The sequence below is a fragment of the Anser cygnoides genome, chromosome 31 (genome assembly GCF_040182565.1).
Source record: "Anser cygnoides isolate HZ-2024a breed goose chromosome 31, Taihu_goose_T2T_genome, whole genome shotgun sequence".
In the NCBI taxonomy this organism is placed as follows: domain Eukaryota; kingdom Metazoa; phylum Chordata; class Aves; order Anseriformes; family Anatidae; genus Anser; species Anser cygnoides.
The window spans coordinates 1,219,162-1,236,885 of record NC_089903.1 but is presented as its reverse complement, the minus strand read 5'-3'; the positions used below and the strand labels follow the sequence as shown (position 1 = coordinate 1,236,885).

Genomic DNA, 17,724 nt, shown 5'->3' with positions numbered 1-17,724 from the left:
TGCCCCCCTCCCCCCTTAAAATTTAGAGGAAAATCCCCTAAAAAAAATACATTTCTTACCCAAGCGCCCCCCCCGGACCCCAAATTTTGGGGGAAATCCCCTAAATCCCGCTGTTTGGGACCCCCCCCCCACCCTAAACGATTTGGGGGGGGCATTTTGGGGCCCCCCCCCTCACCTAAAACACCCTGGGGGGGGCATTTTGGGGTCCCCACCCCCACCCTGAATGATTTGGGGGGGGCATTTTGGGGTCCCCCCCTTACCTTTAGGGCCTTGGGGGGGGGCATTGTAGGGCCCCTCCCACCCCAAATGATTTGGGGGGGGATTTTGAGGACCCCCCGGCACCCGAAATCATTGGGGGGGGGCATTTTGGGGTCCCTCCTGACCCTAAATGACTTGGGGGGGGCATTTTGGGGTCCCCCCCTTACCTTAAGCACCTCGGGGGGGGGGGGGCACTGTAGGGCCCCTCCCACCCCAAATGATTTGGGGGGGGATTTTGAGGACCCCCCCCCCACCCTAAATCATTGGGGGCAGATTTTTGGGACCCCCACCCCCACCCTAAATAATTTGGGGGGGGGGGCATTTTGGGGTCCCCCCCCCCACCCAAGTGCCTCGTTCTCCCGGGGGGGCCCCCCCACTTCTGCCCCCCCCCCGCCTGTACATAAACGCCGCTCCCTCCCGGACCCCACCGTGGTTTTTTTTGGGGTGGGGGGGCCCCGAAAACAGCCCCCACCCCCCCAAAAATTTGGGGGGGGGCACAGACGAGGCGGGGAGGTCGCTGCAGTTCAAACATCTTTATTGTGGGGGGGGTCCTTCAACTGGGAAATATTGGGGGGGGGGGGCCAAAAAACATTGCGGGGCCCAAAAACCATAGGGGGGGGCCCAAAACCATGGGGGGGGCCAAAAACCATGGGGGGGGCCAAAAACCATGGGGGGGGGCACCTGGTGGGGGCCCCTCCTTGTGCCCCCCCCCCCGTGGTGGTGGTGGGATCACTTGGCGGCGGGGGGGGCGGCGGAGACCTGTGGGGAGAGGGGGGGGGTGAGTGGGGGGAATTTGGGGGGGGGGCACAAAAGGGGGGGGGCATCCAAGGGGGGGCACCCAAAAGGGGGGGAGGGAGATTTGGGGGGGGGGCACCCAAATGGGCGGGGGGGACACCCAAAAGGGGGGGGGATTGGGGGGGGGGGCACCCAAAAAGGGGGGCGGAATTTGGGGGGGGGCGCCCAAAAGGGAAGGGGGGGGAATTTGAGGGGGGCGACACCCAAAAGGGAAGTTTTTTGGGGGGGGGGGGCAGGCACAAAGTAGGGGATTGGGGGGGGGGGGGGGGAAGGGGATTTTTTTGGGGGGGGCCAGCCCCAAAAGGGAGGAGGGGGCAAAAGTGGGAGAAGGATTTGGGGGGGGGGGGGAAGGGGGGAGTATTTGGGGGGGGGTCCAAAAAGGGGAGGAGGATTTGGGGGGGGGGCTCCAAAAATGGGGGGGCGGCACCCCAAGGGGGGGGGCAAAGGGGGAGAATTTGGGGGGGGAGGGGACACACAAGGGGGGGATTTGGGGTCCCAAGAGGACAACTGGGGGGGGTCACACACCCAGTTCGGGGGGGGGCACGCCCCGTTTTGGGGTCTCACCTCCGGCAGGGGGGGTCCCGGGGGGGGTCAGCGGCGCCTCGGTGCCCTTGGGCTCGGGGGGGGGGGGGGGGGGGGGGGCGCTGGCCGGGGCGTCCCCCCCCCGCGGCGGCCGAGCTGGGGGGGGGGCAGCGGCGGCTCCTTGAGGGCGGGGGGGGGGGGGGGAGGGGGGGGGGAGAGGGTGAGGGGACCCCAAAATGGGGGGGGGAACCCCGGGGACCCCCCCTCAGACCCCAAAACGGGGGGAGTCCCATGGGACCGCCCCCCGGCACCCCAAAAAGGGGGGGGGGCAATCCCATGGGGTCTCCCCCTACACCCCAAGGCCCCCACGGGGGGGATTTGGGGACCCCAAAATAGGGCCGGGGGCAGCCCTAAGCCCCCCCCCACCCCTTAAAGACCCCCCTGAGGACCCCCGAGGACCCCGAACCAGCCCCGTCCCCCCCCCACGGGGTCACCCCACAAATCAGGGACCCCAAAGCGGGGTCAGGACAATCCCATGGGGGCACCCCCACAGCCCGGGGACCCCAAAATAGGGCTGGGGGCAACCCTAAGGGCCCCCCCCCCCACCTTAGGGACCCCCTGGGGACCCCAAGCCGGCCCCGCCCCCACCCCACGGGGTCACCCCAAACCCCGGGGGCCCCATAAAGGACCCCCCCCCCCCCCAGGACCCCCAAAGCCCCCCCCAAACCCCCCCCCCCTCACCTGGGCCGATCCGGGCTGGCGGCGGAGGAGCACGAGGGAGCGGGGCCGCTGCCCACGTGGCTCAAGCCCCGCCCCCGGCCCCGCCCCCGGCCCCGCCCCCTCGGCCCCGGCCTGGGGCTGGGCACCGAATGGCCTGGGGGCGGGGCCAGGCGTCGGGGGCGGGGCCGGGAGGGGACACGCCCCCTCCAGGCCCCGCCCACCTCCCTCCCCTCTGAGCCCCCCCCCTCCACAGCTCCCTCCCCAAGCCCCCACCCTCGGAGGCCACGCCCCCCCGAGGCCCCGCCCCCTCCAGGCCCCGCCCCCTCCCTCCTCTGATCCCCCCTCCCCTCCTCAGCCCCCACCCCCCGCCCCTGCCCCCTGAGGCCCCTCCCCTCTCAAGCCCCGCCCCCTTTGGGACACCACCCTCAGGCCACGCCCCCTTTCTGGCCACGCCCCCACCCATCCCTAGGCCCCTCCCCCCTCCAAACCCCCCTTTCCCTTTTAAGGCCCCGCCCACACCCTAAGTCCCACCCCGAGACCCCTCCCCGCTAGGCCCCGCCCCCTCCGCCTTTAGGCCCCGCCCCCTCTCCCGTTAAGCCCCGCCCCTCCCGTTAGGCCCCGCCCCTACCTGCGGAAGCGGGGTCGGAACCCCCGCTGCCCCCGGGTGCGCTCAGGGGGGGCCACGGTGGGCGGGGCCTGCCCGCTGGGGGGCGGGGCCTCCCCCCTTTCCTCCTCCCCCTCAGGGGCCTGGAAGGGGAGGGAAAAAGAAAAAAGGGGGGGGTCAGGAGGGGCCCCAAAACCCCCCCGGGACCCCCAAATTGTCCCCGCGTGTCCCCTAACCCCTCCCCCAGACCCCCCCCAAATCCCCCCACAACCCCCCAAATACCCCCAAGACCCCCCCAAATCCCCTCACTACCCCCCCCGAGCCCCCCCCAAATGCCCCCATTTCCCCCCCCCGCCCGGATCCCCCCCCAAATGCCCCCATTCCCCCCCAAACCCACTTGTTCCCCCCCCCAAACGCCCCCCCAAACCCACTTGTTCCCCCCCCAAACGCCCCCCCAAACGCCCCCCCCCCAGTGCCCACCTCGGTGGCCCCGCCCTGCTGCCAGTGCCCCCCCCCCGGGAAGCGGCAGTGGAAGAAGAAGGGGAGCCAGCGGCGGCGGTGGGGCGGTGGCAGCCGGGCGCCCCCCTCGCCCCCCGACCCACCCTTGACAGCAGGGGGGGCAGCGGTGGCAGGAGCACTCAGGGGGGCCGGGCCTGCGGCGGGGGGGGCCGGGCCCTGCCGCGGTGGGCGGGGGTAGAAGCGGCAGAAGCGGCGGCGGTCGGGGGCGTAGCGGCTGCCCTTCACCGGGACCCCCCCCGGGCCCGTCACGTTGGCGGCTTCGGGGCCCTGCAGGGGAGGGGGAGACGCGTGAGGGGGCGGGGCTTGGGGGAGGGGGCGGGGCCAGGGGGTGGGCGGGGCTAACGGGTGGGGGGCGGGGCCTGGAGGGGGAGTGGGGCGGGAGCCGGGGTGGTTACATGAGGGTAAGTGGGGCTGGAAAGGGGGCGTGGCCTAAAGGGAGGGGGCGGGGCGTAGCCAGGGGGCGGGGTCGGGGGTGGGCGGGGCTAATGGGAAGGGGCAGGGACTGGAGGGGGCTGGGTGGAAGGAGGGGGCGTGGCCTAAACGGGAGGGGGCGTGGCCTATGTAAAAGGGGCGTGTCCCAGGGTGAAGGGGCGTGGCCTGTGCCGGAGTGGGCGTGGCCTGTGCAGGAGTGGGCGTGGCCTGTGCAGGAGTGGGCGTGGCCTGTGCAGGTGGTGTCCCCAGCCCTATATGCAGGGCAATGGCCCGAGGGGCGTGGCTTTCCTAAAAGAGGGCGTGGCAAAAAGAGGGGGCGTGGCCTGTGCAACGTGGGCGTGGCGATTCGGAGGGGCGTGGCCTAGGCGAGAGGGGGCGTGGCCCGGGCCAAAGGGGGCCCCAGCCCTCCATACAGCACGATGCCGAGCGAAAGGGGGCGTGGCTTGAGCGAAAGGGGGCGTGGTTCGAGCGAAAGGGGGCGTGGTTCGAGCGACAGGGGGCCCCGCCCACCTACCTTCACGCCCTGCACGATGTCGAACTCGACGGTCTCCCCGTCGCCCACACTGCGCAGAAACTTGCGGGGGTTGTTGCGCTTGATCGCCGTCTGCGGGGAGGGGGGGGGGCCCAAAAATTTGGGGAGGGGCCCCAAAATTCCAGGGGGGGTCCGCAGGGAGGTCCTGGGGGGCACCCCAAAAAATTTGGGGGGGGGGGGGGTGTTTCAGGGGGGTTTGGGGTACCTGGTGTACGAAGACGTCCTCCTTGGTGTCATTCCTGGGGGGGCGGAATTAATGTAGGGGGATTAATTAAGGCAATTTGTTCCCCCCCCCCTCCATAATTTGCGCCCCCCCCCCCAATTTCCCCCCCCCACCTGTTGATGAAGCCATAGCCACAGCGCACGTTGAACCACTTCACAGTGCCCAGCACCTGGGTGGCTGGGGGGGGGAGAGAATTTGGGGTGAAAAACGTCAGTTTTGGGATTCCTCTTAGTGCCCCCCCGACCCCTTTAAGTGGCAGGGGGAGTCCCCAGGACGGGCAGGTGCCCCCCCAGTCCCTCCCAGTAAGCCCCAGTGATCTCCCAGCAACCCCCCCAGTAACTCCCAGTTAACCCCCCCAGTGACCCCCAGCCTCTCCTAGCTCCTCCCAGTTAATCCCAGTAGCTCCCAGTTAACCACAGTAACCCCCAGTACCCCCTCAGTTACCCCCTAGCCTTTCCCAGTAACACCCAGCCCCTCTCAGTTACCTCCAATACCTCCCAGCTACCCCCAGTTTTCCCCCAGCCTCTCCCAGTTTCTCCCAGTTACCCCCACTATGTGGGAATGGAAATGTTGTTTTTGCAGTGTTACATGGTACAGAAGGAAGGAATGGGGTATTGAGATATGCTTACAGTGATAAGAAAGCTTAACAGAAAACCTTGTAAAATGCAGACAGCCGGACTCCTTAGAGCAATTAGGTGAAAATCACGGTGTCAAGTCAAATCAGATAAGTGATGAAACATTACCACTTCAAACAGTAAAAAAGTCAAAAGAAGCTTGAAATTTAACAGGCCAGCAACTGAAGGCCAGGCATTGTCTGTGAAGCATCAGATAGATTGTGAACCTGGATTACCCACTCAGTGGGGAAACTGGGGAGGGTCCTGTCATCAAAAAGTATATAAACTGGGTTTTGGAACTATGGGTGTGCTCTCCTGCTTGTGGGGCGCCCGCCATTGCAATCGCGAATAAATTACTGCTTCGCTGAGCTCCTCGCCTGAGCCCAAGTTGTTGGCTACGGAGCGTTTCTCACAATTTGGGGCTCGTCCGGGAGCCAGTCGCCTACCGGGGAGCCCCACCGCCGCAGCAGCAGGAAGGCATGCCCCGCTGATTTCAGCGGTCCTGTGCATCGACGGCGGCTCTGCGGAGAGCTGACAGAGGGCCCGAGGCTGATGAAAGAGGCAGGATCCGTGAAGGAGTGGGGAAAAGGAAGAAGGTAGACACTCAGGGTTTTAAGAATTGATCCGGTAACTCTGTGCACAGACCAAGGTAAGAAATATTAAGTATTGCTTTGGGGGTCGGGTGAGACTCTGTGTGATGTGTGCTTGAGACGTACTTTTGTACGAAGCGAGTGTGGGGTCCTGATCCGCGGTGCCGCAGCTCCGCGAGGGGCGCAGGCAGAGACGGACGAAGCGTGAGATAAGGGAGAGAAAGGAAGAGTCTCGGGAAATGTGGTGTGCGGTAAGCCTTGCACGGGGAAGTGCTCGGAAGTACACCAGGGAATCTGGTAAACTCATAGGTGTGCGGTAGCCCTTGCACGGGGAAGTGCTTGGCAGTACACCCCCATTTTCCAGAATAGGTAAAATGGGAAATATGAGTTCCAGGGGACAGGGAGATATCCCTGGGGGAGTGCCTACCGAAAGTTCTTCCTGAAGAATTATAAGAAATTGGAAAAATAATCTCAAAATTGGAGGAGATGGTAAAAAAAAAAAAAAAAAAAAAAAGGTTAAATATTGTGTATTAGTCTGGACAAAAGAACCGATTAAGGAAACAGCAGTATTTTGGCCAAAATACGGGCCTGATGAAAATTCAGGCTTGAAATTTATGTGTAAACTATAAGATTCCTTTTTTTTTTTTGGAGGAGGAGCCAAGTTATGCTCCCTATAATCCTAATATTGCACCGGTGGCAGCAGCAGTCGCTCCAGGAAAGGAGACAGGGACTGCAATTAACACTGTCCCTAGAGAAGAGCGTACTCTAGGCTCTGGCAAGAATTAGAACAAGGCAGAAGAGGTACTGAGAATTTTGCCTTCCCTGATACTAACAGCACTAACACTAACTGTGTATCCTCTTAAGTGAACTTCCCCCCCTCCTTACCAGCAGAGAGGTTAGGAGTTTCCTAGGACCTAACTTATACTCTTGGGGAGGGGGAATTACGTATATAAATATGTTGTTTACAGGGAAAGAAATGGGAATGGTCAGGAGGAGAGCTGCTATACAAAAATGGGAAAGAACTCATCCTCCAGGACCAGGGGTAATACCGGCAGGGCAGAAATACCCACTTGCCGATCCTGGCTGGAAGAATAATAGTGTGCAACACAGAAATCATACGAGAGACTTGGGGTCAGAATGAGAAAGTACTTGGGGATGAATCCTGAGGACCCGGTATCCCAAGGGCTCTTGAAAGCTCATTTTGTGATTGAAGCCTGGCAAGATGCACAGAAAATGCTCCAGAAGGTGGGGGGGATGTAGTGACCAGTCACTGGGGGGCCCTCCTGCGGGAGGCCCTGAACGTGTGTGTCAAGAGGGGAGATGAGAAGGAAAGCAGAGGGTGAAACTAATGGTACTGACAGCGTAGCAGGTAGTCAGGCAGAGGGTTGGAGAAAGAGGAAGAAAATCTTCAGGGGGAGTCAGGGCCAGGATGGAAAAGAGAGGAAGAGAGATGAAGGAATGGCAGGCAAGGAAAGCTACCCGTGTTGTGGCCTGAATCTTAGCAGGGACAGGCTTTGATGGGATGTTTTAAGTGTGGGCAGGCTGGCCACTTCAGGTAGGAATATCCGGAGTGGAAGAAGGAAGGTATGGAATTAAGTTGGCTAATGACTGAGACTTTGGTGAAAGTACAGGCTGGAGAAAGACAAGAAGCGTTAAAAAGGGTTATGGAAGGTGTTAAAGGTGTGGTATGTAATGTTTGACAGAGCTGTTTTTTGAATGAGTTGGGAAAGTTGAACGAGCAGGGAAAGAGGGTGTAGGCACTATCTAAGTAACAGTCTAGAGGTTTTGGTATATTTGCTGTGGTGTTTGGTCAGTTTCCCAAGTATCGAGAAGGGGGGGACGGGGGGGGCAGCCTGCTCCACCAGGGGCCTCTCCACAGGCCGCAGGGGGCTTCGGCTCCGGCGCCTGGAGCGCCTCCACCCCCTCCGTCTGTGCTGACTTTGGTGTCTGCGGGGAGGTTTCTCGCTCCTCGCTCTCCCAGCTGCTGTTGAGCAGCAGGTTTTTGTTTGTTTGTTTGTTTGTTTTCGGAGTGTTTCTCACAACTATCCCCCCCAGCCTCTCCCAGTACCCCCCAGCCCCTCCCAGTTACCCCCCAAGGCCTCTCCCAGTTTCCCCCAGTACCCCCCTAGCCCCCCCAGTGAACCCCAGTACCCCCCAGTTACCCCCACCCCACCAGAGGAGTGTGGCAGGGTGAGGGCTCATCACCCCAAGGCCCCTGCACCCCCCTCCTAACACCCCCGGTGAGCACGGCCTGTCCCCACCCCTCACCCAGCACGGGCTTGGCACGGGACGCAGCTGCAGGCTCTGAGGTAACGGCCGGGGAGGGAGCGGCAGCGGCACCGGCCTCTGAGGGGGCCGGGGGGGGAGCGGCAGCGGCACCGGCCTCTGAGGGGGACGGTGGCGGGCCCGGGGGGGAGCCGGGCGGCTCGGCAGGGCCCTGCGAGTCGCTCAGCATGGCCGCGGCCACCGGGGGGCGATAGCGGAGAGAACCGGGGGAGGCTGGTAACAGGCCTGGTCGCTGAGGGGGAGAGAACAGCGCCGAGCTCCGACCCTGTCGCCGCCGCCGCCGCTTTTGAGGGGGTTCTGCCCGGGGCTGCCTCGCCAACCGCCGCCAGGCTCCGCCCCCCCGGCTTCGCGCCTCGCCCGCGGCTCCCCATTGGCTGGCAGGGAGCGGGGGGGGGAGGGGAAGGGCGGCGATTGGGCGCGTTATATTTTGGCGTTATATTGGGTTATATTGGGTTATATTGGGTTATATTGGGTTATATTGGGTTATATTGGGTTATATTGGGCGCGTGGCGGGCACGAGGCGCGCGGCACCACGTGGGGGGAGGGATAAAGGCTGGAGCGGGGCGGAGCATGCACGAGTGGCAGCGCCTGTCCCTCCCTGTCTCCCCCCTCCGCTCTCTGTTCGCGCATGCAGAGAAGCGCCGCCGCGCTCATTTGTGTGTGTTAACATAAATTTACTTAACGTCAACGTCTGCGTTCGGCTGGGGGTGCTGCGCAGTGCCGGGCGGGGCAACGTTTGTACGTATTTAAAGAAATGTACGTTTTCATAGGTAAAAGCGTCCCGCACCTGCGGTGATTTGCATAAACTTTCATGATCTGGGCGTGGGGGGGGCGGAGGATTAACGAGGGCCTTGCCGGGCCGTTAATTGTCCTCATTACGCTCATTTGCATACAAGCCGGCGCTTCTCGCCGCGCCGTTGCCATGGCAGCCGCTCGCCCCCTTCCCAAGATGGCGGCGGGCGACGCTCTGCCCGCCGAGCCCCGTCTCTATGGCCGGGAGGGCCGCGCGCATGCGCAGTGTGGGGGCGGGGCCGCCGCTCCCTCCCTCCCCCACCCCTCCCCGCCGCGCATGCGCAGCTCCGCTCCCCGCCTCACCCCACCGCGCCCCTCCCTCCCCGCGCATGCGCCGCGGCGGCGGGGCGGGGCGGTGGCTGCGCGGCTCCCGCCTTGCGCATGCGCAGAGCGTCCCGGGCGCTCTTCCCCCCCCACTTAGGGCGGACGCTCTCACCGCGGGGGGGTCCGCGGGGGGGGGGGGGAGGCGGTGGCGCTCCCGGCGCATGCGCAGTGCGGGCCGCGGGGTTGCAGCAGCCGGAGCGGCGGCGGCAGCAGGCGGCGGTTGGGCTCGCGGACGTGGGGGTGAGTCCGGCGGGGAGGGGGGGAAAAACCGGGGGGGGGTAAAATTTGGGGGGATCGGGAACCGACCCCCCCCCCCAGCAGGGTGCCGAATGGGCTCGCCCGGCGGGGAGGGGAGGGGGAGCGAGGAAGGAGCGCGCGGGGCCCGCGTGGCGCCTCCCCCCCATAAGGCGCGGGCTCCCCCCGGGCCCCCTCAGACCGGCGGCGGCGGCCGCCCCGCGAGGGTCGGTCCTGCTGCTCCGCTCCGCTGCTGCTCCGGCAGCTTCTGGGTTTGTACCATAAGCTCAAAACGAAAAAGATTAAAGGAATTCTGGGAAAAGATGTACCTATCCCGCGGACATCCCCACGGGGGCGTTTGCTAGCACATTGGAAGGAGGGAGGTTTTGGTCAAGAACTGCGGAAAGGAAAGCTGATTGATTATCGTAATATTTGGTGGCCCCAGTATAAACTAGAGGACCGAGAAACTTGGCCTGAGAATGGAACATTGCAATATAATACGATTTTACAATTGATGCTATTTTGCAAGCGGGAAGGAAAATATGATGAACTGCCGTACGTGGAATTATTCTTTTATTTGCGCCGAAAGCCTGAATGGCGGCGTGCTTGTGGAATAACGGTGCTTGAGGTTTCAACTGAGGAACGTTGTTGTGCGTGTACTAGGGAGGGACGCCGTATACAGCATCAGGCAATAGAGAATAATAAGTATTATGGGGAAATGAATAATGGAAATATTGATCTGGAAGTTGCGCCGTCGGCTCCGCCGGCAGAGCCGGGACAGGGAGGGAAAAGAGAAAAGGAAGATAGCAGTAGTGATGGAGAATCCCCGACTTTAGCCTCCCCGCGTCACATAGGACCCGGCAACAGCGAAGGGCAGCAGAAACTATAAATGAACAGAGAGGGAAAATAATCGCTCCCCTCAGGCAAGGAGGGGGGACAGAAGGACCGGTATATGTTAAGGTGCCTTTTTCAGCTGGGGACTTAATGACATGGAAACAAGCAGCCGGCACCTACAGGGAAAACCCAGATAAAGTAGCCGGGGTAATGAAAATGATAATTAAAACCCAAAATCCCGATTGGGATGATCTCCAGGCGATCCTGGATACTTTGATGGACTCGACAGAAAAAGACATGGTATTGCGGGCAGCCAGAGAGAGAGCCCGAGAAGATATACGAAATGGATTAGTGCTTGGAAATCTAGATCAAAACTTCCCCACCGAGGATCCCCAATGGGATTATAACACGGGGGATGGAATAAGGAGGCTGAAGAGATATCGAGATTGGGTACAAGTCGGGGTACAGAATGCCATGCCCCGGACCATAAATTGGTCAAAATTGTATAATGTCAGGCAAGAAAAAGCGGAATCGCCTTCCGCCTTTTTAGAGAGATTGAAAGAAACCGCTAAGAAATATACAGATTTAGATGTAGAGACTGAGCAAGCTAAAGCTCAATTGGCGCTCATTTTCCTGGGACAAGCCCGAGAGGATATTAGGAAGAAATTGCAAAAGTTGGAAGGTGCAGATTTGAGAAATTTGGATAGGCTGTTGGAAATAGCCTGGAAAGCGTATAATAACAGAGAAAAGGAAACGACAAAAAGGCAACAACAGAACTTATTAGCAGTAATTCAAGGGAGAGAACATGCAGGATTAAGGGGCGGGGGAAGAGGTAGAGGAACAGGGAGAGGCTACCCGAGCTCAGGGGGAAACCGGCTGGGTCTTAACCAATGTGCCCATTGTAAGGGGGAGGGTCATTGGAAAAACGAGTGCCCTCTCCGTGGACAGCTGATCGTTGGGGGGGGAAATTCGTTCCGAAACCGAGAAGCAGCCAAGGCGATGGTTCTGGGGGAATATAGTAGCTGACTAGGAGATCCGGTAGCAGAAACTAAAGAGCCCTTGGTAAAAATTCAAATAGGAAGTAAGGAAGTAAAATTTTTAATTGATACAGGGGCCACATATTCAGTACTCAATAGATTAAGTGGTAAGATAGGGGAAAGGAAAACTACTATTGTAGGTGCCACCGGGAAGGAGGAAATACGGCCGTTCTTACAACCCCTTGATTTACGGTTTGGAGGTAAAGAAATTACGCATGAATTTTTATATGCTATGCTCTTATTGATTTATATGAATTTTTATAAGCTATTAAATCACAGGGCCACAACTAATGAACCTGCCCCTATTTCTCTTTGGTATGACTGCGATCCAATTCATGTATTTTCATCCTTTTATATAAATATCAGTGCTTCTTTCCCCCTAGGTCTTGCTGTGATGGGAAGAAATAGAATTGTCACTTTGAAGAACCAGACATAGGCTATGCTATTTACCTCCTCCTCCCTGCACACCTGCCCTGCTGTAGATTTCTAGAAGCACAAGAGTAAAAAAAAAAAAAAAAAAAAAAACAAAACAAAGAAAAAAAACATTCAAACCTAAAAAAGCATCTGATTTAAAATAAAATTAATAAGAATCATTTAGGGAATACGAAGTCTTTGATGTACCAGTCCATACTAGAGTAAAGGTATCACTGCTCTCTTGCCAAAAATAATGTAGAGTTGGCTGTCCAGCAGTGATGTAAAGATCCAGTATGAAAACAGTAATTCCCCTTGTCCTTTTTGGCATCAGCCAGAGTAGAAATGGACTGGCTGCAGGAATTGCTAAATTGCTGAGTAACCGATGATGAATAAGTGGCTTTCCCCTTTATTTCAATGGGGGATTAAAATGATTGACGTTGGTGCTGGCAGGTTTCTAGGGGACTCTTGTAGTAATGCTCTACTTCTTGCATTTCCTTCCCTGCAGGTTGCAATCAAACAGATGAATTTGCAGCAGCAGCCCAAGAAAGAAGTGATTATCAATGAAATCCTGGTAATGAGGGAAAACAAAAACCCCAACATCGTCAGCTACTTGGACAGGTACGTCGTGATTTGAAGGGTTCACCGAGGGGCTCTGGAAAACCCACAAAGGGTTCACCGAGGCCTCCTTCCACGTCCTTATTGTGAACTACTGAAGCAAACACTCTTCTGCCCAGCAGCCACCAGTGGCTGAACAAAGTGCTGCACGACAAAGCACTTGCTGTCTGTGCAAAGGCTCTCTCCGCCTGCACGCATCAGGGTTATTTTCTTCAGACAATCAGTTTCAATGAATTTAATTGTTATCACTCCCAAGGCAATCTTCTCATCCCCATTAGAGCTAAAAGGTTAAGCTGCGGGGTCTTGTTGTAGGACAGTTCAGGCTCAGGGGAGAAGAAAAATACTTTCTTGTTCAGTCTTTCAAACACAGAAGATGATATTTGCCTCTCTGCAGTTAAACACATTCATTCCAAGGGGTTTTGGGGAGGTAACTCGTGACTGTATAATGTAAAGGGGTTCAGATGTGCTGGGGCCTCTGCATTCATACACTAAGAAGACGACTCAAAATTGTACGTTGGTAGTGAAGTCCAAAGAGTGACCTCAAGCCTTCATCCCTGAGGGACTGGGGTATCATGGAAGCTCTGAAAGCCTGCATTTTTTTTTGCCAGAAAGTGAATGTAGAAACCTGGCTTGTGCTGTCAAGCCCCCATTGCAGTGAATCCCAGGGTATGTGTAGGAGCAGTTTGGAGGAGCCAGACCTGCTGGTGGTGGTTGTCCTTTGGCCTGAAGAAGTCTTGCTGTAGGTGGAACTGTGTGAGACACTGCTAAACGCAGCTGCTCTCCATGGAAGAGCAGATCAGACAGGTCCTGAGGCAGCTTTTGAGGAGCCAGAGCACACAGAGGACAGATCTTGTCCACATCACATCATCTCACCGGTCCATCAAGACGTGTTCTCCTCCACTGACCAGTGGAGCAACTGCGAGAGTTCCTCCTTCACCATCCGGGGATGAAAATTGGTGATTATACTTCTTGTAAGCTGGTAATGAGCTGTTACCTCTATCCATAAAAACGAGCTTTTCCTCCAATGGCATCCCCAAATATGCTGCATCTTTTGTAAGAAAGTTACACAGGAGTAGCAGGGGAGAGTCTAGTTGAGCACGGCCTCTGAAGTAGGTGTTTGGATGCACCTTAGGCAAGGACCAAGTCTTCGTAACATTGCTTGCCGAAAAGGGGAGATTTTGAAAGTGTCTTTTCCCTTCATTTTTCTAAAATGGCTTATTTAAATGTGCCTGGTTTAAGATCTTCAGCAGTAATTCAGTTCTCTGTGAACTGCTCCCGCGGTTACTCATCATGTCCTAGGTGTAGGATTCAATTAAAGGAGGCTGACATGTCAAGTAGCCCTTAAAGGCTGATCTGTATTCTCTGCTGAGCTTATCTTGCCTCAAATCAGCATCATCCTGGAAGGAGAGGGTATTTGTAGCTGGGTCAGAAACACCTTACATTCCTTTATAGTTGGGTTTCAGGAGAACAGCTCCCCTTCCCAGCACATTATTGCCCTAAATCTCTTTGTCCTGCTTTCACACAGTCCCACTGTGTTACAGTCTGCAAGGACCTGGATTATAAATTATCATCTCAGTGGAGCACTGATGACTGCTAACAGATGTTTTTTCTCTAAACCCTCACAGGTTTGCACAGCAGCAAGGCATCTGGGCTGGTGAAACTCATCACAAGGCACCTGGGCTGGTGAAACTTGTCACCAGGTTCATCAGTTGTCTGTGACAACCTGAAGCTAGTCTCCAGAAGAGCCACGGACTGGTTTTCCTCATCCTTTACTTGGTGTTCAGGGCATCTCAGGTTGTCCCCTGCCCTGGCTGGGGTTTTTGCTGTCCTTAAGGGAACTCTCGACTCATCCGTCTGCTCCTTACAAAACGGGGCAGATAAGCTGTGAAGGTGGGGTTTATGGTTTTCAAGCTGATGGTTCCTTCCTTCGGGAATGTGTCATCCTGATGCATCTGTCATGAAAGGTTGAGCTGATGTTTTTCCGGATGGGCCCAAGAAGGCAGAAGTGGTTGGTGATGATTTTTTTTTACATGAGTTAATGCTGGTGCCTTCAACCCAGGTCTTCTGCTTCTAGACATGAGCACACGTGCTCCCAGCAGAGAACAATATCCCGAATGGATGTGAAAAGTCACCCTCATCTCAGCTTTTTCCTATTTATCTTCCTACAGGCTTCCTACAGATGAGATTTTTCAAATGCACGATGCTTAAAAAATGGTGTTCTTGAAAAAGACCTGAAAAGTTGTACGTGGGCAACCACCCAGGACTGGGTGCAACCACCCAGCTCCCTTCGGGCTGCTGCGCTGGGCTGACAGGAGGAGTCCCCAGGGGCCACCATGCGCCTTTAACACTTGTGAAAATAAACTGAGGGGTGAAAATGGTAGTGTGTAAGCGATTAGAGGTGTCTAATTTCTTATATTAGGAGTGAGTTTCTATAGCTGAGTAATTGGTAACGACAGACACGGAGAAGGCTGAGGTACTCAGCAACTTCTTTGCCTCCGTCTGCGCTGGTAGATGGGCTTCCCAAGTCTTTCATTTCCCTGAACCCGTAGGTGGAGGCTGGGGGAGCAAAGTCCCACCGACTGTAAGTGCAGAGCAGGTTCGAGACCACCTGCTGAATGTAAACAGGTCCAGGTCTATGGGACCTGATGACATGAATCCCAGGGTCCTGAGGGAACTGGCTGATGGGGTTGCCAAGCCTCTCTCCATCACAGTTGAGAAGTCCTGGCAGTCGGGCGATGTCACTGGTGAGTGGAAAAATGGAAACGTCATGCCCCTACTCTTCAACAATCAAAACAAAGAACTGAACAAAGAGCGCTACTCTTCACCAATTAAAACAATTAGGAGACTTTTCTTCTCAGCAAGAGCGGTCAGGCACTGGGACGCGTTGCCCAGGGAGGTGGTGGAGTCCCTGTCCCTGGGGGTGTTCAAGGCAAGGTTGGACGTGGTGCTTGGGGACGTGGTTTCGTGGGTGACATTGTTCGTAGGGGGATGGTTGGACCAGGTGATCTTGGAGGGCTTTTCCAACCTTAATTTTTCTGTGATTCTATGATTCTGTGATCTTTTGGAAAGTCAAATGCAAATAAGACAGGGCCAAGCAATTTCCACAGGAAGGCTCTCCAGCTTTCTGTCTTCTCAAAGAAAATAATAAGTACCAAATAGGGAACTTAAATTTATTCTGAACACAGTATTTGCTCTAGAAAGCAAATCGTGTTTGAGAGATGGTACATCTTCTGGGGAAATATTATCTCTGGGACTGAAAATACGACCAGATAATACTGGTGGGTGTGGGTGGAGGGGGGACAGACTGGGCATTGCTTTCTGTTTTCACAGACCCAGGAACAGGCTTGAGAGCATGTGTTACACAGTGTATTACAGCTGCAAAATGCTGCAGTGCCACGTTTCACAGCATCCATGTACAGCTCTTTACTGATCACCAGCCTTCACATCGACAAGTGAGCAGCTCTGTGATGTTGATGGCCTCAGCGAGTCAGATTTAGAAGCTTACTCCTGAACACCTTGTTAACCACAAAAGCAGGCCTCCTTTGCAGCAGCAATGTAGCAGGCAGTGCAACAGGCTAGCTTGTACCACAGCTGTGGCATCAGTACGTGTTGTTTTTGGAGAAACCTGCTGATTTCTAACTTTTTCTTCCCTCCTGCTTTGCTTTTCCAGCTGACTTTGGCTTCCGCGCCGAGATCGCTCCCGAACAGAGCAAGCGCAGCACCGTGGTGGGGACCCCGTACTGGATGGCGCCTGAAGTGGTGACACGAAAAGCCTCCGGGCCCAAAGTGGACATCTGGTCACTGGGGATAATGGCCATCGAGATGATCGAAGGAGAACCCCCCTACCTCAATGAAAACCCCCTGAGAGTAAGCGAGTGCCTTTTTTTGCCCTCAGGCCTTCGCTGAGCCTGCTGGTTAACCTAGGCTCTGGAGGAGGCAGGTGAACCTCCGCTGTGGTTTCATCACATGCAGCTACACGTCTCCTTGGATGCTGTAGTGAGAAGATTGTGGTCATTTAAGTTAGAAGCCATGGCTGGTTCTGGGTGGCAGAGGGCACAGGCTCTTCCTGTTGCAGACCTTCAGGTAGGGTCTGAGTTAATCCTGTGGTGCATCCATAATTCCCCCCCTTCTGGAGAGGCTGACAGGGGCACCTTCTGGCCCCAGAGTGCCTGGCTTCTTAAATCCTTGTGAGTGGGGAAGAGAGCTGTCCTTGAATTCGAAGAATACCACATTACTCTTTTACAAACAGGGCTTTTTCTTGCTGGTGCATTGTTCTTCTTGGCATGCTCCCAGTAAAGCTCCAGGTTTAACAAGCCTTTAGTCAGGCTTTGCCCCTGCTGGTGTCTTTCCCTTCGTATTCTTTAATGAAAGGGGAAATTCTGTCAGTTTGTAAGAATGCGGCTGTTCTTGGTGTAAGCCAGTTTTATGGCTTTTTTTCCTAAGCTAAACAGGACGAAGGGATCTAGAACAGTTCTGTTTAACTTGTTTCCGCCTCTTTGACTGGAGGTGATTTTGGGAGAGAAGTGCAGCAGTGAAGAAATGCGAAAGGAAAATGTTGGTGTGGAGTTAAATGAGGATGGCTAAGCAACGGGGTGCTTTGCTCTCATTTAACTTAACTTGTTGCAGTTCCCAGGCTATCAGACCTCTACCTTGAGATGTGATGAGCGATGAGCTCAAAAGGCCTCTGCCAGATGTCTGTTTCCTTTTAAAAGGCATCTAGCGATTTTCTTTTAAGAATAAAATTTTGCAGTGGATGAATTCTGAATTTCCTGATTCTTAGAAAATTCTTCATTCGCAAGCAGCAGCAAAACGACTCCACTCGTTTCTGTAGGGTGTTAAGTGCTGCTTGAGAACCTACTGGCCATCTTTTGTAAGGGACCAACTGCATCTTTAGAGTATTGACTTTTGAGGCCTTGTGCAGTTGGGCAAAGTATCGAGAGAACAAAGCCTCCTGATTATTCAGGGGTACCTTCCCATGAGGATATAGTTATTGCAGGAGTCGAGCACTGGCAGAGCTGTGCCAGCCAACTTCCCTATGTAAACACAGTCTGGACTGCTGGTTTTGTCCTCTTAATCCCTTGAGAGGGCTGCAGGATCCAAACCCAGATTACGAGGGTAAAGCAAGAAAGGATTGGATCCCATCCACATAAAAATAAGGCCGGCAGCTCTTCTCTTTGCTGAAACTTAAGCATTTCTTCGTCACCCTGATAAGGGTTTTTGTTTTGGTTTTGTTTTTCCCCATTGAACTGTGGGGAGGGAGAGGAAAAATGGGTGCCTCTGTGAACCGCAGCTGGAGTCTGACCTTCGTAACCTCCTGTTTCTTTGGTGCTTGCTTTGCTTTAGGCCCTGTATCTCATTGCTACTAACGGGACTCCGGAA

The 17,724-nt window shown here is 56.2% G+C and overlaps 1 protein-coding gene and 1 long non-coding RNA gene across 5 annotated transcripts; one reads left to right on the top strand and one right to left on the bottom strand.

The window, feature by feature from the left end:
• Nucleotides 1-776: 776 nt before the first annotated feature.
• YBX2 (Y-box binding protein 2) lies at nt 777-9,185 on the bottom strand. Of its 4 annotated transcripts, none has more exons than XM_066985368.1 (10): nt 8,078-9,185; nt 4,719-4,782; nt 4,588-4,621; nt 4,365-4,454; nt 3,619-3,685; nt 3,380-3,459; nt 2,924-3,042; nt 2,317-2,449; nt 1,618-1,755; nt 777-1,017 (listed from the first exon to the last, which is right to left on the bottom strand). In XM_066985368.1, exons 1-9 carry the CDS (start codon nt 8,262-8,264, stop codon nt 1,645-1,647), a joined length of 885 nt encoding a protein of 294 aa, XP_066841469.1. In that variant the 5' UTR covers nt 8,265-9,185; the 3' UTR covers nt 777-1,017; nt 1,618-1,644. The 4 variants fall into 4 exon arrangements, with proteins under 4 accessions (XP_066841469.1, XP_066841467.1, XP_066841466.1 ...); XM_066985366.1 differs by having other exon boundaries at nt 3,380-3,685; nt 8,078-8,153; nt 8,193-9,180; XM_066985365.1 differs by having other exon boundaries at nt 3,380-3,685; nt 8,078-9,180.
• A 128-nt stretch (nt 9,186-9,313) lies between these two features.
• Nucleotides 9,314-16,009, top strand: LOC136787948 (uncharacterized). Its single transcript, XR_010827013.1, has 3 exons — nt 9,314-9,451; nt 12,236-12,348; nt 13,971-16,009. It is a non-coding gene; the product is annotated as an uncharacterized lncRNA (long non-coding RNA).
• The last annotated feature ends 1,715 nt before the right edge of the window (nt 16,010-17,724 follow it).

Coding starts and splice junctions, on each gene's coding strand:
- YBX2 (XM_066985365.1), bottom strand. CDS start 8,264: ATGCTGAGCGACTCGCAGGGCCCTGCCGAGCCGCCCGGCTCCCCCCCG. Junction 3,043..3,379: donor AGCAGGGCGGGGCCACCGAG/GTGGGCACTGGG, acceptor CTCCCCTTCCAG/GCCCCTGAGGGGGAGGAGGA. Junction 1,756..2,316: donor GCCAGCCCGGATCGGCCCAG/GTGAGGGGGGGG, acceptor CCCGCCCTCAAG/GAGCCGCCGCTGCCCCCCCC.